General features: G+C 40.4%; 1 protein-coding gene across 1 annotated transcript in view; it reads right to left on the bottom strand.

The window, feature by feature from the left end:
* The window catches only part of Slc4a4 (solute carrier family 4 member 4), a 352,960-nt gene that overhangs the window by 210,817 nt on the left and 119,528 nt on the right, over positions 1 to 22,615 (bottom strand). Inside the window, exon 4 of the mRNA XM_045161217.1 lies at positions 6,869 to 7,004. Within this exon, the coding sequence (XP_045017152.1) occupies positions 6,869 to 7,004 (136 nt within the window). The remainder of the gene's footprint in view (positions 1 to 6,868; positions 7,005 to 22,615) is intronic.

A 22,615-nucleotide genomic window follows, 5' to 3' on the forward strand; every position in this document is an offset into this window, starting at 1 on the left:
TACTCTGTAACCCAGGCTAATCTAAAACTCACTCTGTAGCCCATGGTGGTCTCAAACTCAAAGTAATCCTTGTGCCTCAGCTTCCTAAGTGCTGGGGATATAGGTGTGACTACCATGTATGGCTTCTGGGGCTGAAGTCTTAGCTCTTTAGGTGATGACACTAGGAGATGTGGCCTTGTGAAGGTGACTTAACCACAAAGGTGAAACCCACATGCTTGAGGTCAATGCCCTTACAGAAGAGACCTCAAATAGCTCCTTTCATCATGTGAAGAAAGAGTGAAGAGGTGCCATTTAAGTATAAATGTCTATCAGACACCAAACCTACATCCACCTTGATCTTGAAGTTCCTAACCTCTGGTATTATGAGAAATAAACTTCTGTTGTCTTTAAGCTGCTTAAGTCAACAGTGTTCTGTTATTACAGTCTGAATAGACCAAAGCAATCCTGAACTATGTAAACAATGCAAGTTTGATTTTTTTCATTTAAAAAAAAAGGAAAAGAGAAGCAAAGTTGCTACGCTCCTTTGTAGCCTTTTATTTATTCCTCTCTATAGCTGATATTATAAGTACACTGACTGGACTTCCAGCATGAGTTAGAATGAGTTCTCAGAGTACATCTAGAAATCATAAATCCCAATTGGGATACACTTGTAAATCATTACTCACCCTCCTGGATTACACCAGCCCTTTAGGTCAAGACTGAACCATAACTGAATGGAAATGAAGTCTCAGAACTAGCCCATTTTTGTGAATCTCTATCCCTAAGGGATATACATTATCTCATAGCTCAGCTTAGCATCTAGTTCACTTTGAGTTTAGTGAATGTTGAATGTTGTGATGATGTCATATAACAGAGCTAACAGCAACCTACGGGAACTCTAGGATAATGCCTATTAAAATTCCTTTAAAATGCATTGCTCTAATTGTTGAAGCAATGATTATGTATGCAACATATATATTTAGTCATAAATACCAATTTGCCCATTTAAATGGTTTCATTCCAGAAATGGTGCATGCTCTATCTATCAGCCTCACATATCAAGGACAAACTTGAAAACAAAAGGAACACTCTTCAATTCAAGTCAGAACCCATTACTGAGAAGGTTAAGGCTGGGGGGCAAAGTTCAGTCTATGTGAGTGCCAGGGAATCTGCAAAGGTGCTTGAGAACCATGTAATTAGGTTTTATAAAAACAGATGCTTTCGCTGGAGAGTGTACTAAAAGCCACCCTCTAGCCTTCATAATAACTATGAATAGCCACAGATTTGCAATAGGTTTCCGACTTTTCCTCTTGTTTTGGGATTTGATGTTACAGGAAAATTAATTTCAGAAGTTGGCTTTTTAAAAGCTTGCCATTACAAAAGCATTGCAGCCTTGGAGAAATAGTTTATTAGGTGAAGCTTATTTATTCCAAGGTCTTAGAAGAAAAATGATAAAGAACTCTAAAGTTTAATACACTTTGAGTGACTGCCAATCAACCAACATTTCACTCATTTGTTGAAGAAACAGAAGGCCCACTGGGAATCACTGAGTTTTGCAACTTTCCAATCATATGATTAAATATAATTAAGACAAGACCTCTAACTTAAAAGCCTGCCAATTTTATAGTGGAAAATAGTCATGACCTTTGCCCTAGAATATAATCCAACTATGTAAAACAACTGACGTGATAATGAATTTCTTGCTCATTAAAAGGTGCATCATCACACCTAAAAGATGCCAGTGCAAGGATCTGGGATGACTGCTGTTTTCCAGGAGAATTTGTATATTTGTAGATCAAGTTGTTAAAACTATTGTATATAATTATCTAGAAATCATGACATATAATTACATGAATGATTAGATTTTCAGAGCCTTTTTCTTTCATAAAAACAAAATGAACTTGGTATGGCATGGAATTTTCCAAAATAGTCTGGTAGAGAGAAGTCAGTATAGACTGGAAGAGAGCAGCCTGTCTCTACCTCCCCCCAACCCAGTGTCAGTATGTGTATAGGTGTGGCTATGACCGTAGGTAAAGTTCTCCAGAGGTGACTTGGATAAATGTACTATTACACATGGCACATTAATGCCCTTTTACTTTGTTGGCTCAATTTTGTGGGAACTTGTGATAGCTTTTCCTTTTTCCAGGTTGGGCAGTGCAAACTGGGTTACACGGGCTGGGTGATCTTTAACATATATTCATACACCAGTGGTGATGTCATGCACTGAGCAAATGTAAAACCAGGAATTCTTTTTTTATTTTATTTATTTATTTATTTATTTATTTATTTTTGCAGAGCTGTTCCTAACTGAAACCAATTCAAATAAACAATTGGGGAAATAAAGGTCCCTTTCTTGTGACTCTGGGCCATCACCAAAGCTGGACCTTCACCAAATTCTAAAGGTTTCCATTTACTGATTCTAAAGGTTTTGTTTTATTCTCGGACACAGTTTCAAGTAGCATAGGAGACTGGCCTTGAACTCAGTATGCAACTAAAGATGACCTTTAGCTTCTGCTCTTGCTGCCTCCACCTTTGGAGTGCAGGGCTTACAAGAGTATTCAACTACACCCAGCTTATTCTAATGGTCTCTTAAGTAAGAGTATAGAGTGATTCACAAATTCCAGATGATTCCATTTTATTACTGCAGTATTAGTGTCATTTTCCTTAGGACCAAATAGGCAGAAGTAGCCTTGAAACAGAATAGCACTCTTTGTCATCCCATTGCTCAGATGTGTGTCTTAAGTGTGATACGCACACTCTGCACAATCCTTAATTAGTACACTATTTTGGAAAATACAATGGAAAAAAATTCAAAGTTTTAGCATAAGAAAGATAAGAACAGGGAAACATATGGAAAGGGGGTAGAAGAATAAAGACTTATTTATAGTATTTCAAATGGGATATCTCCCCTACTATGGAAAACAAAAATCTCCTTATTTGAGGTACAGGACCAACCTAAAGTTCCTGATGTGCAGCTTAATTCACAGTAGTGCTGAATGAAACCCAGTATAGAATGTTCTTGGTTAAGTGAAAAGTATAGGGCCTTAAAAGGGATAAAAGAGTGGCACTTGTATTCTGTGGAGTGCAGACCTACCAGCAGGGGTTGTAGCTCAGTGTTAAGGAGCCTGTTTAGCATGTAGTATCCCACCATATACACCCCCAAAAAAAACTGTCTACCACACAAGTTTTCATAGGAAAGCAAAAAGAAAATCTCAAATGTGTTCATTAGCGAGGAAAAGAAACGATTTATGCCACATCTTCACATATAAAATAAATCTAAGCCCTAAACTTTTATTAGTCTGGGATGTTTGAGAGCTTTTAAAAGGGATGGTAAAATTTATGGAAAATGAGAATCATAGACAAAGGACAGAAATTACTGCAAAAACATTCTGAGGCAGAGAATGTCACAAAAATAGTACAGATTACTAAAAAGCTGAATGTTTTTGAAAGCATTATTACCTCCAGACCTCTCACCATAATTTAGAAAGAATAAAAGCTCTATTCTTCATTCACTCTATTAATCCATTTCTGGAGTATTGTTCTAGCCATGAGGAATAGTAGTGAATAAGACAACTGAAAATCCCTACCCACAGAGAGACTCAATTCTATTAGGAAGAGAGAATAAAAATATAAATATATAACATGCTACATAGAGACAATTCTAAGGCAAAATAATCATAATAATGGTGATGGAGGAGGACCCAAGATAGGAAGTATTGGGGAGGGGCATGTTTCAACCGTAGAGCTGCCACTGAAGGGATAATACTGGGTAAAGACCTGAAGCAGGGGAAGTGCGTCAGACAGGTAACTATGAAGATAGAGAGCAGAAAGAGCCTTGTGGGCAGAGGGAACCACAAGTAGAGTTCTGCAGAGAGCAGCATTCTTGGTCAATGGAGCTCATGCAGCCTGAACAAGAGGAAAAGAGGGAGGAGGTTAGCTTGAAGGGATCCAGGAGGATGGCTCATAAGCAGGCTGGAAGATTAGGAGAGCAGCTACCTGGAGGGGCGTGTGCAGCGATCTAAATGGGAGTGAGGGGAGCCCCAGCAGGGGCTCTGGCAGCAGTGCTGAAGAGGAAACTGGGATTCCTGAATGCCTGGAGGATAGAACAGTACGTGTCAGTTGATCAGATGAGCAGGTGTAGAGAAAGGCAGGGGTCAAGGGAGACTCCAGTGTTCGGGTTGAAACAACCAGGAGCATGAGATCCCCTGCTGAGAGGTATCTATATGAAGCATGAGTCTCGACCTGTGCATTTTAACACTCCTAATAGCCTCCAATGATTCAATTCCAACTAAATAAGGAAAGAAGTCTAGAAACATAAATTCAGATGTCATCAGCCTACTGATGAAATAGATTGAAAATTTAAGCACAAAGTCTCTTCTGAGACTTAGCAATGACAAGCTGGGCACTTGAGGCTCATTAGTCCACAGCTGTAAGTCAATCAGAAAAATGAACGAGAACTCTAGCTTTGGTCACTATTTCTAAATAACTATTATGTTCAGACTAGTTATATCCTATTAAAAGCACAAATGACATATGTGGAAGACCTCACTTCACAGAACACAAAGCTCTAGTGCAGGGGCTCTGCAAAATGTGCTCCAACAATGAGCGAGCAGAGCAGCAAGGCCAGTACCAGGCTAAAGCCCTCTCAATGCTGGGCAGTATACCCCGCCCCCCCCCCCCCAGAAAGAAGGGATGAGAGGAACAAATACTGATACAAGTGTTTTATTTAGGAGGTTTTCCTGGATGCTGATTTATGAACTAGATTGGTACTCTACAGAAGGTTTCTAGTGCACCCATTGTTGGTTCTGGGAGGCAGGCATATGAGACAGTTACTAGATCATGGCCAGACATTCCCAACAGCAAAGAAGAAAGAGCTTCAAGAAGGAGCAATAAAAGAGGGGTGGAAATATGCTACCAAGAGCCTTTTAAGTAAATGAAAATATTAATTCACTGTCAAAAGAAGAAAATATTAATTAACTGTCAAATAGAAGAATTTAATAAGCACAAACACTGCCAATATCTATTAGAAAAAGAAACTTACCCAATAAATGGAAAATAAAATATTTCAAAATTGGAACTCTCATTTTAATACTACTGTAAGGACCAGGAATCAATAAAATGTAGTGGTTCTTTTTGTATAACTATGGTTTAATTTATGAAAAATAAGGAAATTTCTGTAGATTCTACTAAACTTTTTAAAGGCAGATGTGTCTGTGAGGACAAGCTACCTAGACATTATCTACCATTATCAAATTAATTTACCTATGACTCTTTCCTAGTGTTAAAAAGTTCCAAATGATTGAAGACATCAGTAGTACTTAAACTGGTAGAGGTAAAGATAAAATTGCAGAGCATAATACAAAATTAAACCCATTTGATGAAGCCTTCATTATAAATGGATAATGTGCAAAACATATAAATATATTTAAAAATATACCAAAGAAAATAAAAGAGCCTTCAGTGAGGAAAAGACAGACTATGGAGTCATTGGTCCTTGATAAGTTCTTTTGCTGTTACTGATCATACAGGGCAAAAGTAACAGCTTCCTTCTGGCTCTGGAATGAGCCATGTAGCAGGGAAGACCAGACGTGGCACTCTTCTGTGCACCCTCACAGAAGACCTACTTGGCTGCTTTACTTTTCTGAAAGTCAAGCCTAAGGTAACAAGGACTGTAGGATACTATAGTGAGCTCACTTCCAACTTTTCCATAAAGCAAACATCTAGGTACGTGTTCCATTTATTCTCTGCGGAACACATAGTAGTCCATGGCACTCATTCAAAGCACACAGAACTGTATATAATTGCAACTACAGACTTTAAAAGGAACATCTCAATAGTATTTTGTTTGGGAATATGTTGATTCGCTATATAACAATGGCAATGAGAAACCAGTAACTGGATCACATTAAAGTCTTTACATAAACTGTAGATTTAGTCTGGATTGTAATGCTGAATTTATACTGAAGAAAACCTCTGCTACCATGTAATTCATGCAACCTTAGATACTTACAAATGACTTAACCATGCAACCTTAGATACTTACAAATGACTTAACAACTTACAAAGAATTTCTATATATGTATGTGTGAGTATAAATATACATGATATTATTGTATTGTACTATATCTATATAGTATATGTTTATATGGCATACACACATACATTGTATGCAATAGGCATTATCCACTGTATGAAAAGAACTATGCCAAAGCCAGGCATGGTGGCCTTGAATCCCAGCACTTGGAAGGCAGACGTAGGAGGATGGTCATGAGTTCAAGGCCACCCTAAGACTACATCTTGAAGTCCAGGTCAGCATGGTCTATCATATAACTCTACCTGGAAAAAAAAAAAACTATGCCATACAGCTAAGAGGGAATGAATATAAAAATAAACTGGTGTGTCTAATTTCTAAATTCACATTAACCTTCTACTTTCTTTTGCCAGGGTATTTTGAAGATAATAGGCTTTTTACTTGAAATGATGCCACCTTTGCCTTATAACCATCAACATCTTCTACCAGCAATAGATAACGTCAGAGAAAATGGCACACAAGATCCCTTAGCATTTGAAGATATGTGAAAGATGCATCTCTTGGCTACAGTGCTTGAGTTACGATTACCATAATAATTTACTATTAAATAGCATATAAGTTGAGATTTGCTTTTCACACTTTCCTTAGAGAGGGGCCCTCTAACAGTACAGATTGATGAAGCCATGCCCTGGCAGTGACTCCAGAGTGGCCTGCATCCATGTCAATGAAAAAGAGAGCCATTCAAGTCCCTAACCAGCCAGCACCAAGCCCCTCAGCCACTCCAGTACTGAGGCCACAGGAGACGCCCAAGCTCACCCATCTTGCCCTGCACCCCTGCATCAGTCAGCCGTGCCTCACCTTGCTGTCTCTTTCCACTCCATCTCCTGCCCATCCACAGACAGCAGCTCATCCAGTTCAGTGAAGAGCTGAGGGGGTGCCGGGCTGTCATCTTCCTCTCCCAAGATGAAGCGGATGCGTTCTGCAGCAGGGGAGACTGTGGAAGTGAAAATACTGTGGTTAAACATTGGCTGAACAACCCTGAGGAAAGTGGAGCTCCGGGCTCTTCCTCTCTCCCCAAGGTTGTTGGGCTTCCCATCCATATTTTCAGTGGACATCTTTCTTGCTGAGCCTCTCTTATCTTCAACTTAAAGCCGCAAAGAAATCCAAGCCTCTCTCTATTCCTTTTGGCCTAAAGTTTATCTCGGTTCTCCACTGTCTTCAGAAAGACAGCCGTCTAGTTTTGTGTGATACGTGATGGAGAACCTTGAGCCCGTGGATAAATGGAGGGCCAACCGCATGACTTCCCCTCCTCCCTTCTTATGACCTCTCTAAAATTATAAGACAGAAACCAGCTTGAGCCAATCACTTCTTTGTGCAGCAGTAGGAGGGGTGACAGAGTACCCCAATCCTGAGTTTTCCCCAAGTCCCCACCTTCTACCCACCAGCCCCCCCTCAGTCCAATGTCTAAACCCATGCCCTCACAGGCTCCTCTTGGCCTGTGACTGGCTAACTGTAAGGCTGAACAAGAAATATTTAACAAGATAGAACCCCTTCTTAATAGAAATAACAAAAAATGTTTAGTCACACTTCAACGCACGTGAAAAACAAGCCTAAGTAAAATATTGTACACCTGAAAGAGATGGGGGAAGGAACATTTTACAACACACTTAAGCACATTATTGAATGTCCTACTAGCTCCTTTTGACCCCATCACCTGAAATTTTGAATGACAAATTAACTAGAATTTCTCCCAGATTGTGGGTTATTCTCTCTTTCTTTTAAAGGGATAGAGAGAAAAGAAAGAGAAGTACTTGGAAATTAATGGTTCTATTACTAAGGCCCATGCATACTTTTGTAATCCCTGGGTAAAACTGACAATAACACATACATGTGAAGGCAATTCACATATACATTACACACAGATGAATGTACGCATAAATTTGTAGAAAAATATGTGTGCCAATAGCCTACTAAAACATGCAGGTCTCTTCCATTTGAAAATTACGGAAATATAAGACAGAGTAAACTCTATAAATCAAAATTTAGTTACTATATATAAATCTATTGTAAAAATTCAGTCTAGTAATAAAAACTAATTATGGGAACAAAATATGTGTTAGCTATTAAGATGGTAACAATGTAAAAAGAATAATCCAGCCCAATGTGTAGGAGTTGTCAGTAAGAACCTAAATGGAGATCTATCTGTAAACGGGAATTTGGAAGCACAGGAAAATGTTTTCAGAGTACATCCTCCAAGCTTGAAATTCTTGCAAGAAAATTTATTTATTCCCCCCTCCAAAATAAGCATTTCAAAGGTTTTGTGACAGCAGTGATTAATTGTTGTATTGCTTATAAGTGAGAAAAATAAATTTAGAAATCCTAAATATCTTAAAAGGTAAAATAGCTAACTATATTATATATGAAAATATAATATACATACACAATAAAATACCATGTAGTCATAAACCATGATGCCATGGATCTGGGGAAGTGAAAATCTAAATCAAAGATAAATGATTATACAACTTTTATTCACTACTAGAGGAACTCTGGGTATATACAGGAATTTAGTGAAGGCAGACTTATTATATAAGAAAAGTGGTTATGATGAAAAAGATGAGAATATTGGTCTTGAGGAATTACTAGGGAGCATTTGTGGACACAGATATCAAGGATTAATACTGTGAACTGACTGTAACTTAGACAGCGTGGCAGCATGAGAAGAAATGCATTTGCTGAGTTTTACAAGGTGGATCATAGCGAGAAGGGAAGCATTATCCAACCACTCCTCAAAAGATTTAACAAAGAAATAAACCACTTTATTCTTGATGTTTCTGTTTTAAAATACTATGTACTGAATACTAGCTTAAACTTTTTCTTCCTGAATATTCCTGTACTTTTATAACTAACATTAAGAGAGAGACCAATGGCCTGAATGTTTTTAAAGGTCAAGGAACAAAAGTGAACTTTATGGATGGCTAGTATGGCCCTGTATTAATTTCAGCTTAACCTGGTCATTTGTTTGTGGTCTGCCCCACGGTGAGAAGCAAGAACTGATGTATCTGTAGACATCTTTACATGTTCAAACTGAACAGGTACATTTTATTTTACTTGTTTTTCATTACGTCTTCAGTTGTGACTAACCCTCTTCTACTCGGTCCATTCACCTGGTCCCACTTAGACCGTCCCACCCCCAGTATTCTGCCCTTCCACTTATGATCAGCCACTCCCTCCCCTTGAGCCCTCCCTCTGCTCCTTCCCTCAGGGCCCTCGCAGCTACCTGGCCTCTACTCTGACTTTTACTACAACTCACCTATAAATCTTAACATTTTAAGCCAGGATCCACATATAAGAGGGAACATGTGGCTTTTGACTTTCTGAGCCTGTATTACCTTACTTAGTATAATCTTTTCCAGATCCATTCATTTTCCTACCATAACTTCATTTTTCCTGCATCTGAATAAAATTCCATTGCGTAAATGTACCACATCTTCATTATCCATTCTTCAGTTGATGGCCATCTAGGCTGATTCCATTTCCTAGCTATTAGAAATAGAGCAGCAATAAATCTGACTGAGCAAGTGTCACTATAGTAATGTGTAGAGTCCTTAGGATATATGTCAAGGAGAGGTATAGCTGGGTCATATGGTAAATCTGCTTTTTAGCTATCTTTGGAAACCACACTGATTTCCACAATGACTGTTCTAGTTTACATTCCCACCAACAACAGAGAAAATTTCCTCTTTCGCCACATTCTCACCAACATTTATTATCATTTAATTTCTGGATGACAGCCATTCTGACAGGAGTAAGATGGAATGTCCAAGTAGATTTAGTTTACATTTTCCTAATGGCAAAAGATGTAGATGTATAACATGTTTTGAATGTGTGTATTTTAAATGTTAAAAGTTTATTTCAAGGACCCTTATTTTCTTCCATTTACTTTGCTATAAATCATGAAATGTTGACAATTCATTGATGAACTCATGCAGCAAATATTTACTGAATATTGCCTATGCATGAAGTGAGCTTTGCTTCATGCTCTGAAGCAAAGAAAATGACAAAAATCATCATTGGCCAGGTGTGGTAGCACACACCTTTAATCCCAGTAGTTGGAAGGTTGAGGTAGGAGGATCACTGTGAGTTCGAGGCCAGCCTAAGACTAATTCCAGGTCAGCCTGGGCTAGAGCAAGACCCTACCTCAAAAAAAGAAAAGAAAAGAAAAAAATACTATTCTATATGTAAGGGAAATAGACATTAACTAAGCAAACATTTATTGAGTGAATCAATAAAGAAGCACATAAAACAAGAAAATAATATTTGCTAACTGTAAGCAATTGTAGAACATCAAAACAAGGTAAGTAAATACATGTTGATATAGGGTACAATGAACTTGTTTTATTTCTGTTATTAGAAGAAAAATGGCTTTGGATTTTCTTATTATCTCTGAGAGAAATAAAATCTAATGTTCTGGGGGCTGGAGAGATGACTTAGCAGTTAAGGTATTTGCCTGCGAAGCTTAAGGTGCTAGGGTTGATTCCCCAGACCCACGTTAGCCAGATGCACAAGGTGGCACATGTGTCTGAAGTTCACTTGCAATGGCTAGAGGCCCTGGTGTGCCCATTCTCTCTCTCTTTCTCCTCTCTCTCTCATAAATAAAAATAAAAGAATTTTTAAAATGAAGTTCCAGGGCCTTACTGTAAAAACACTGGCAATGAAGAAACTGGACGTGGCATTGTTTCAGTTCAGTGAAATGAAGACACGATGGACAGAACCTAGAAACTGAACAAGTCTCCTAGGGATATTCACACTAGGAATGGCTTTGTCACCTCACCTACCATTGTACTTCTAGAAGTGCCCACCAAGAGTTTGACCAGCTTTTCATCATTCACCACTAATGAGCCCTAAAGCAGAAGTGGCTTCCAGGAGGAAGAGCGTAGGAATAGACAAGCAACTATTTCTACCTCTCTACAGATATGAAGTAAGTTTCCTCCCTCTCCAACAAGGAGGATGGAATCCTTTTGGGGGAGGAGGATTGGTTTGTTTTGTTTTTCAAAGTCTCCTTGACTACAAGTGCACATCACTACTTGGTGTTAGTATATAGAGACACTCTCTCTGGCCTGGCATCTCCAGTGTAGGACAATACCAGTCACCCCTTATCAGACAGCAACTCAGCAGGGCATCAGCTGGAGGGAATGAAGAGCAAACATCGCATTACCCCCAGGTCTTAATCTCTAAGTGCCATGCCTAGGACTCCATATAACCTAATTTATTCAATACCAGCCCTGAATAGCCAGGAGCAAAATCCCAAAATCATGTGGTGATTCTTATGGTGCCATAACACAAAGCCTAAGTTAACTTTAAAAACCACCAGCTTACTGACAGAACCTCCTTAGTGTCTAAGCAAGAGCACTCTTACAATATGTCCTGAAGAACCACTGCAGCCTACAGATATATACAGTCGAACTAAGTGGCTTCAAGGATACAAACAAAATGTACTGGACAAAAAGTAGTATCTATCGCCTTGCATTTCACAAACAGAATTATGACCCTATGTAATCACCCATCTAACTTCATCATAAAGGAAAATCTTAAGAAAAATGACAGGTTTTCGGGGAGGATGAAAGAAAAACTAGCAAATTTGCACAATTTTTCAGCCAAGGCCACAGAAGAGAAATCATGAGTCTGCTATGCCTCAGTTTCCTATTCTGCCCTCTGATCAGAAAACACTATGGTGTGTCAAATAGCTTCTCCTACATCACTGTGGTTTTCTCTGCCAGCATCCAGAGCTGAAACACAATGAGGTCTGCCAAGATTTAGAAGGGCACCAGTGCCCAAACCACACTGGGACAGGAAGGCAGGCAAGTATGTGGCAGGAATGCCATCCATACCACCCACAGCAGACATCACTTACATATCGGCGCATTTGTTCCCGCCAAGCCTACACTTGGGCTCAGAGCTCATGCGGGCAGATGTGGTGCAGGAGGTGACCCCTCTTCTGTCCCTGACCACCAGATCATCTGCCCTCAGTTTGCACTTACCACACTAATCCCATTTGTGTGGCTGCCTTCTTTCCCACAGCAGTGCCCAACTCACAACTCACAGAAGAGCACACCTGCCCATTTCCTGGCCCTTATCACCCATTCTTCCTAGCAGGTAGACTTGAATAGTCTTTCCTCTCTTGTCTGACTCAGTTTCCCATTTAAGAATTTTGCCTTTTACAATACTTCATGCTAGCCATTCACAGAAGTAGGGAAGTCTCATTTATTCAAACCACAATAATGTTTGTGCATAGGTCGCTTGTGGGTACAAACAAGTACACAGCCTGCCCCACATTATCTAAGTTGGTACAGGTAACTTCACTCCCTAACCAGATCAGACTCCTGGAGAGCAAACTAGGTTTATGTGCCCTCCTCAGAGGCCAAAACAGAATGATACACACAGCTGTCACCTTTAGCACTGAATCAGTAAGTCAGACACAACTGAATGAGCCTCAACTATTTCTGAGTACATAAAAACACAACCATTTGCAAAATGACTCATATTAAAAACTCTGAGAGAATCTCCATTTTGAAAACTGACTTTAATCTCCCTTCATGTTAGCTCTGGGGAACAAGGCCCAGAAGCCATTTGACATTAAACAAGCTTCAAATACGAGAATGAATATCACAGGTAAGCAATCACTCCTGAACCTGGGGGATGAGAACACTTAGTTGTCTCTATTAGAGCATTTACCAGGCATCTGCTTCGTTTTAATCCTTGCTGTACTGTGTGGGACCATCACTCACCCAAAGGGCTCTTGGAGCCTACCTGGGAAACAGTAAAGTTACACAAGACAGAATAGAAGGATAGAGAGCTGTGTAAGACTTTGGAGAGTGAAATCGTGAATACAGCCAGTTCCTCAGAAGAGATCTTTCTCTGCTTGTTTTCTCTAGTTCTTTTGAAATGCATCCTGGGAAATGGCCAAGCAACAAAGCAGCACCACTTGTTGCTACCAGCACTGTCATCTTTGCAGCCCACAGGGGCGGTGTGGCGTTTGGAGCCGATGTGACCTGTAAGCTCATGCTCTTAATGCTTGGTCCCCAGCTGATGGAAATTTGGGAATTGGAGCCTTGCTGGAGGAGGTGTGTTGCTGGGGCAGGTTTAGGAGTGTTCTATCCAGCTCTGCCTTGCCAGTGTTCAACTCACTCTCCTGCTACTGTTTCCCACCTGCCGTGGCAGACATGATGTCCAGTCTCTGCTCATGCCAGGCTGTCCCCTGCCATCATGAAGCTTCCCCTACAGACTGTAAGCCAAAATAAATCCTTTCCTCCCACCAGCTACTTCTGGCCCTTCCTTTGTGACAGCAACAAGAAGGTGATCGCAACCAATGAGTTTCAATCTCTCCTTCTCACTGACACCAAACCCTGCAGACACTCAGGAACCATTTATAACATGGCATGGTATTTACATATAACATACGCACATCCTCTTCTTATAATTTATTTATTTTCATTTGTATTTACATGTGTGCTTACATGCATGCCAGGGTCTCTTGCCACTGCAAATTAATGCCTATTCAACTTTATGTAGATGGCTGGGGAATTGAACCTGGGCTAACAAGCCTTGTAATTAAGCACCTTTAGCCACTGGGCCATCTCTCCAGCCCCCTCTTGTGAACTTTCCTTAATGTCTAGAATACTTACTATGCTGAATACAATGAAAGTTCTATGCAAATAGTTATTTTACCACATTGCATATGTAATAATAAGGAAAAAAAGTATGTCCAAGTTTGTTGCAGTTACTTTTCACTGCTGGGACAAAAACTCAGCCTGGGAAGAAAAGGGGTTATTTCAGGCATACAAAATCTAGGAGAAACATCATCAGTGGTGGAAGAAGTTGGCTCACTTCCATAGATCCAAGCAGAGAAACACCACCAGACACAAACAGCTGGAGCTCAAACTGCTCTCCACGCATCTTAGTAGAGCTGGAGGAAAGACCCACCCCGACAGCACACCACTTCCCTAGCAGGGCCTCATGTGCCTGCTGGGGACTTAAACTGCAAGCTCGATCTTTACCGCATATCCCTGAGGCAACGGTGTAAATGCAGTCACATTCAAACTATCACAAGTTCAATACAGATCCCACTATCATAGGTCTTCCAATAATTACAATTTATGGTACTAAAACCCTCTTACAGAATTTGTGGATATGAAGGGGTAGTCTTATTCATTAGCATTTAGTATATGCAATATACTATTTATTAAAAGATCATAAAATATTTTTGAAATAAAGTTTTTCAGGAATTTGCAGATGAGAAGATAACAGGAAAAATGCTATCATAATAACCAGCATCTTTTAATAGCTACACTATCCAAGCACCATGTTAAATGCTTCCCAATGGCTACATCATTTACTGACACATGTGTATACGAGACAGATGGAAACTGGGTGTTTAGAAAATAAAGGACTTTATTAAGATCACACAGTTAGTCAATGACATAACTCCAGCTCCCCCCCCCCCGCATTGCTTAGCTGTTGCACTCATGTTTTAAAAATGAAACTAATTAAAAAGAAAACATGGTCAGATGGCCAAATGAGCAGCACAGACAGTAAATGTATCGGATCTCAGAAGCAGCAGAAGTCACACTGGCACATAAAATGTCCTAAAGTGAGTTAATTGGACATTTGGTTCATTACCCACAAAGGGCAATTTGAGAGTGTGCCCTTCCATTCTCGTCTGAGAAGCACCCCACTGTGGCAACCCTGAAGGCTACTAGAAAAAAAATGTTTCTAATAGAAGTAATAGTCATAATGGGTAATTCCTACTGAACAGAAAAGAACAACATACAAATTCCTCACATAGGTTATGTGAGGACTTCTTAAAATATTTTTTAGTTTATTTATTATGTATTTATTTCCAGAAAGAGAGAGGCAGACAGAATGGGTGCATCAGGAACTCTAGCCACTGCAAATGAACTCCAGATGCATGCAACACCTTGTGCATCTGGGTTACGTGGGTACTGGGGAATCCAACCTAGGTCCTTAGACTTCACAGGCAAACACCTTAACTGCTAAGCCATCTCTCCAGCCCCTTAATTTTTTTTAATTTATTCATTTATTTGAGAGAGAGAGAAATCTGGATTTTATATTCCCTCCTTTGCAAAGTCCATAACCTGATGAAATTTTAGCTCTCAGTCCACAGTACAAAGGGAAATAACCTTATTTAAGTTATTAGTGTGCTATTATAAGCTGCTTTATGTAGTCACCAAGATCTGTTTGTTTGTTTGTTTGTTTGTTTGTTTGTTTGTTTGTTTTGAGACAGTGTCTCCCTATGTAGCCCATGTGGCTTTAAACTCATAATCCTTTTGATTTAGCCTCCTGAGTGCTAGGATTAAACATTGGCTTTTGTTCTTCATTATAAAATTAAATTTTAGATTTAGATATCATTATTATTAAAACTTATACAACCATTCTAATTAAAAGACCTTTGTAGCATTTTTTTAAAACTACACGTAAGTATGTAAGTATGTAAGTATGCACTCATCAAATTTCATTTTCACATTGATAAGAAATAACTAAATGGGTAAAGTTTCATAAAGCAATTAATGTTAAAAGTATACTCACTGCAATGGCTGTTAGTCTTGCTCACTCAGCACCCTTGGGCTCTTGTTCTGGCAATAGCATCTGACTATACTTAGGAAAGTCATCTTTATATCTGCAGGTTCATCCTTGGGTTGGACCCACTTTCCATGACCCAGATCTATACAATAAGAATATCATAATTCCTGGTATCACTATTGTTTTTTGAGTGGACATTTGATCTAACCCAAGTAAGCTGGAGTAAATTACATTCTCCCTCAAATTAGCCAAGAAAATATAATATCCAAATATCGTTAAAATGTTAAACATAAGTAGGTATTCATGTGTTAATAAACTTCCACTTGAGAAAAGCGTACAATTATGACTATTCCCCTTAATATGCCATGGCACTGTGATTCAGCTGTGGAGAATAAGCAGCACTGAGAACCTGAGGCTTCAAATCCTACCACACGACCAGACCTGGAGAAAGAGATTGACACTGCTGCCAGATGCATTTACAAGGTCATGTCCCCTAATAAATCCATCTCCCAGGTATCTGCTGGGTTCCCAAGGGATGTGTTGCACATACTCATCCTCTGGGCTCCAAAACAATGTCCCTGTTAATGCTCCTTGTCTGCAAACATCTCCTGGTGAGGATGCAACATGGTGGATCTCAGCACCAGAGCCCAGCATGCCACTTTCATTCCCCTGGCAAAGACGTCAACCCCCAAAGTTTCCACGTATGCAATACCCAAGATATGAGCACACACCAGTGAGAAGAAGTGCAGGAACCAAGGAAGTCTGAAGTGAACATGACAGATAATGGGGATTTGATGGGTCAGTTCTGAGCTCAGCTGTCTATCCCTGCTCACCTACCAAGGAATTCCTAGGAGAAAAGAACTCAAAGAAGAGAATTTTAAAACCACCTCTGTTCACCCAGATTTAACCAGTAGGACTTATTTGCTTTGTTAAAATTGTGAAGAACTTGGGCTGGAGAAATGACTTAGTTAAGGTGCCTTCCTGCAATGCCTTAAGACCAAGGTTTGATTCCCCAGGACCCACATAAGCCAGATGCAGAAGGTGGTGCATGCATCTGGAGTTCATTTTCAGTGGCTGGAGGCTCTGGTGTACCCATTCATATTCTCTTTCATTCTCTTTCTCTTTCAAATAAATAAAATTAAATATAAAAAAATTATGACGAACTTAATCAGTAAAGCTCTTCCCATGAATTGTAAGGATCTAAGCTCAGATCCCCAGCAACCATGAAAATGCTAAGTATGATGGCATATTCCTGTAATCCCAGCACCGGGAGACTGAAACAAGAAGATCCTTGGGACTTGCTGGCTTAACATCAGTGAGATGGTAAGAGACTGACTACACAAAAATAAAGTGGAAAGCAATTGAGGGAGACACCTGCATACACACGTCTGTGTACACACTGTGCCTACATGCATAAGGACCTACATAATACACACAGAAAGCAACTTGTGAGGCACTAATGTCTTGTACATCTGGATAATCCTGATTTCTGGTTGTTTTTAGCTTCCCTTAGTCTTCCGTTCAGATCAAATTACTTTCCCTCAAAGGCCCAGTTATGTCCAGCTACTTCCTTGAGTGAATCAATAGATTGTTTCTGTTGTTTGTTTATCCCAGTTAAAACTGGATATCATGCATTTAAAACCAAAGACTTACTGGCTTTTGCAGTGTATCTACAAGAAAACAGTAGAAGGATATATACTAAATGTTAAGAATTATCCCTAAAGAGCACAATTACTGGTGTTTATTTCCCTCATTTTGCTTATATGGATGTTCAAAATCTTCTAAAAGCAATATTCATGTCATATTTATAAGGAACACAAACCAATTAAGGGTTTTAATTGGAAAATTGAGAACAGCGATGTCAAATTAGTGCCAGACACTCCCCTAAAGTAGTTGAGACTGTATAAACTCAATTATCTTTCTCAGCAAATGGCCAGTGCAAACAATATCCTATGGCCCTTGCCTTGACTGCTCTTTGGAGACCAGAACAGACAGGTCTGAAAAACCATACAGCAGACCTGGCTATGGTTCTGCCAGCTAGTCCACTGAGCAGACACAAAAAGCCACAAACAGAGCAATGGGCCTGGGATGGAAAGCCAGGGGCTCTCTGGCAACTGAAGGGGAAACATGCTGCGGCTAGGTGGTAAAGAATACATCCACCCAGCAATGCTCTCCGAAGAGATCCAAGGCACCTTCCACGTGTCACAGCCTTCGGGGAGATTTTCCACTAACTCCTCCTTCCCTACTTTTTTTTCTTTCTCAGCCAGAGCTGTCCATGATAAGGTTGAGATGATGAATCACTTTGCTCAAGAGTGAATACATCAGCATTTTTTCCAGGTTCAACTCAGACCAATTATCAGCACAATTTATACCCCGAGGTTTCTAAAGTCAGACTCGATTCTCATCAACATTAGGAAATATTCAAGATTCCCAAAATAAACTCTACAGACTTGCTCAAGCGCAACTATTTTCTATACCAAGTAGCTAAATTTACAGCTCTCATAACAGCGTGCAGCACTGTGCTAATGCTGCGTTAGATGTCTTTCTGCATGTGAATACAAAAGAGAAGTCCTCCTTCCTGCGCACTCTCTTGGAAAACGCACAATAGATGAAGCCTCTGAGCCTTTAGGGATCTGTGGAACTTCTGTCTTCATGACCGTGTTGCCAAAAAACCCTACCCAGTTTTCCTGGATAGCAGCATCCAGAAATGCAGTTCCAAACAGTCTATTTAAAAGGGAGGAATGAGGATGTAAACACAGAAGCAGCATTATGTATGTGACTGCTCTTTCTTTTTTAAGACAAAGTGACATTCTCCACCAAGACACTGCTCTGGAGGGTTTGATGAAACTCTGAACGTAATGTAGAAATGTCAACAAGGCCCTATAATAAGCTTCTCTTCTTTTCTGCACTATTTAGATATCTTCTGGGTCAAGGGCCCAAAATTAGTGGAAGTGATCCTCAACTTCTATGAGGCTTAATTATATTCTCAGAAAAGGAGTAAAGGACCTAACAGGTCCTCCAACACTTCCTGCTTGACATCCAGAGCTTCACTGCTCTCGGACAATGTAATTTTTCATTTGCCTTATGTTACAGTTTGAATATCTGTCCCCTCAAAAAAAACACATGTTGAGATTTAACTACCATAGTTAAGGATTGCAGGCGAGAGGCAATTGTCATGTTCAGTGGTGTAGCCACTAGTAAATTGCCCTTGTAAATAAGCTCTCTCTCCTCATGCTCAAGCCAGCACCCTTATTCAACTCAGTAAAAACAGCCATGAAAGTGGGCGGGGGACTAGCTGGGAAGAAGGGCTCAGCAGAAGGAGATAAGGGGGAGTGAATACGATCAAAATACACTGTAAACACATATAAGATTGTCAAAAATATTTTTTTAATTTCCATTGCGATGACATTGGGATGTGGGACCTTTGAGAGAGTCCTGCCCTCACAGGTGGGCCCGTGCTGGTGTTGCACACTGGGACCCCAGTGCCTCCCCTCTTTTGTCCTCCTGTAATGTGACCCCCCCCACCGTAGATGACGGCACATCGACATTGAGTTTTCCCACCTTCCAGACTGTGAGTAACTAATTTCTGTTCATCACAAATGAGCCAGTCTGTGGTGTTCTGTTATAGCATCGTAAAATACACTAAGTCACTTTGTGTTACCTACCCAGAAAACTGTGTAGGGCTTCCAACCCACAGCTTTTGTTCTCTGATCAAAAACAGGCCAGACTTTAAAGACCACATACAAAACCTGAGCTCTGCTACCATAGAAAAGGCATAGGAACTATAAGGATCTGATTAATATAAGTAAGTTCTGATGTGAAGTGCCTTCTCAACCAATTAATTTGCTAAATTAATTGTACTTTAAACAAAACAGGTCCTGCTAAGCTTTTAGAAGTACATGTCAGCATTACTTGTGATAGAAATGAACTTCCTGGTAGATTACCCGTATCACTAAACTACACACAGAGACGGAGAACAGCTGAGGAGAGCTGGGCTGGCTGGAGTTGGACGACTGTCACAGTGCGCTGCACAAGGCTCGGGCTCGGCAGGATGCCACAAAAGCGAGGAAGCCATCTCCCTCCACACGACGTTTGTGCTTCACATTTACGTGCCGCGTGCCTTAATTCCTGCATCCAACGCTTCACATCATCTCAAGCTCTCCTCCGTCCTCCACTCATCATGACGAGGTGAGTGAAGCTCACTTCGGGAGCCTGACTCTCGACAGCCTCCTGTTCTGGGTAAAGTGACTGAGGAAGCAGTGATTCCTGCTAGTCACAATGGCGCATCCTAGCACCCAGAGGCTAAGGTAGGAGGAATGTGGTGACTTCCAAGCTCACAGTAACACGGTAACACGTAAGGAATGGTTATTCCTTGAATGAGCCAAGAAGGTCCAATTAATTAAATGTCAGTCATAAAACTTGGAGTTCCTTTTTCTTCTTCTTAGATCCACCAGGCATCAGTTTTACCTAGCTTAAAAAATATTTTTCCATTAGTGATGTTTTTTAAGACCTGCGTGGCCTTGAATGTGTCTTTCCAAGAATAATGTCCATCAAAGAACCTAGGAATCAATCGTGTGAAGCAGGTATTACCTATTCACGTGAAAACTGTCCCAATCCCTAAGCCACCTCCCTTTTAAGAGAGAGAGACAGGAAAACAGCCACCAACAAAGGGGGCTTGGTTGTAAAATGACAGGATGGTACAAAGAAGTGAGAAACCCTCTGTGGTAGAAGCCTCGGGGCCTAGCGAGCGAGCAGGCTCAAGAACAAGAGCCGTCCCACCAGCAGACACAAAGAGGTCTGAAGGAGGAAGCAAGCTTGGGTCATCCATCCACTTGGCAGTGAGAAGCTGGAGACAGCCAAGACAAAAGCACCCGATACTGAGATACTGCTGGGACGATAATTGGAACGTAACGGTAAAGGTAAATCTGAAACACAAAGACACCAGTTGTCTGGTAAAGTGAAAATGAACTGAAGATGTACTGCTGCTTAGGAGTAGGGAGGAAGGAGAGGGGATTGCAACCAATGTTCAGAAAAGACTCCACTCAGATGAAGACTTAAACCACCCCTAAGACATCACAGGTGGATCTGCAGCAGAGCCTTCTTGTGCCCTTGGAAAACAGATTTTTAATCACATGGCGCTCAGAGCAGTTCTTCACAGACTGTCCTGCCCTGTGTCAGCATGGGACATTTATGTCATAAGAAAACACAGCTGGTAGTCACAGGTACAGTGATGGATCTGAGTTCCAATGGTGCCTAAGAAATGTTCTTCCCCCTGCCTCAGCTTCCACATGTATCTGACAGGGAATAATGGGAAAGCGAAGAGGTTACAGAACACACATCCAGGGCTGGTGCAAGGGAATTTTGTACTACTGGCACATAAAAGTCTACTCAGCAAGGTAACACCTTGTTACTATGTTAAGTGACCCACGAATGTAGCACTAATTTTAAAGTACGGATCTCTCCTTTCAGAATTCAGATCCACAGAATTTCAATGCAAAAACTGAAAAGTGGAATCTGTACTCTTGGGTGTGGGAGTAATCCTCAATATTCTCAATCTTTATTTACCAGCAATTTAGTCAAAGATGAATAGTAAGCACTAACTAGCCGCTTTTAGATAGCAGCCACTAAAAGGAACTACAAAACAAAACGGGTTTCTACTGAATTTCTCAATTGTGGTCAATAAAAAATTAATCTCAAGGTGATCTAAGAGTTACCAACTAAGTAAGCACTGGGTACTTAGTTAAAAGTCTAGGATTTCATTGGAAAAAGAAGCAAAGGAATAACAGTGGAGGCTCTAGAGGCAATGCACCGATGACGGTTCATGGAAAAAAGGAACACAGAGTGATAAGTCAGAAGTAATGCACAAAGGGGCCAAGATGAATCTGTCAAGTGTCAAGTAGAGAAAAGGTTTGATTTGCAAGTTTCATCCACAGTTATCTACCTTCCCTCTTTAAGGACTATCTGACCATGGATAACAATTCAACTTATCTATAAAATAGCTAATATATTCTGAGCTAAGCCAACAAGTACATACAGGCCAGGTATGGTGATTCACACCTTTAGTCCCAGCGCTTGGAAGGTAGAGGTAGCAGAGTGGCTGTGAGTTCGAGGCCAACATCGGACTACAGAGTGAGTTCCAGATCAGACTGGACTAGAATGAGACCCTATTGCAAAAATCCCCCCCCAAAAAAATATATATGTCCAAACCCTGCTAAAACCTAGCTCACTTCAGAAGTGAGTTTCTCTTCTATCCTGAATTTTGAAGACCTTAGAAAACACCCTGACAATCTTGTTTGGGGTGTGTGTGCATCAACTGAGAAAAGTACAGCAGTCTGTTCTTCTGGAATATATAATTATGTTTTCCACAATCATAGATTTTAAGCTTTTGTTAATTTATCTCCTCTTGCAAGCCTCATCAAAAGGTAGTTAGGGGGGCTGGGAAGATGGCTCAGCAGTTAAAGCTTGTAGGGTCAGGTTCAGTTCCCCAGCACCCATGTAGAGCCAGGTGCAAAAGGTGGCATAGCCTCTGGTGTTTGCTGCAGCGAGAGACTGTCACACTCACACACATACACACACAAACACACCCTCATGCATGCACGCACGCACGCATGCACGCACTCATGCAAATAAATCAATAAAAATATTTTCAAAAATAAAAAGGTAGTTATTTACTTATATGGACTAACTGAAAAGAATCTTGCTTTCTAGTTTTTCTGTCCAAGAAGTTTGAAGTGTGGTATTTATGCTGGCCAGAGCATTTTGTTGGAAATGCTGCATCAGGCTGTCTATTAGTAAGCAATGAACTCATGCTCATTAATACTCAGAACCTACCCAGAACTGGCATGCTCTGCATATTCACGTGTGTTCAAGGAGGTTGCATATGTCACCTGCACCACATTCAGACATGCAGTTCGCACTCTTCCTGTCACAGAATGCTGCCCAACCCCTCCACTTTGGTTTCTATTCAGTCTGTGTCTATGTGCACTGGAAGCCCTTCAGAAGCCC

Source organism: Jaculus jaculus, chromosome 11 (assembly GCF_020740685.1).
Source record: "Jaculus jaculus isolate mJacJac1 chromosome 11, mJacJac1.mat.Y.cur, whole genome shotgun sequence".
NCBI classification, from domain to species: domain Eukaryota; kingdom Metazoa; phylum Chordata; class Mammalia; order Rodentia; family Dipodidae; genus Jaculus; species Jaculus jaculus.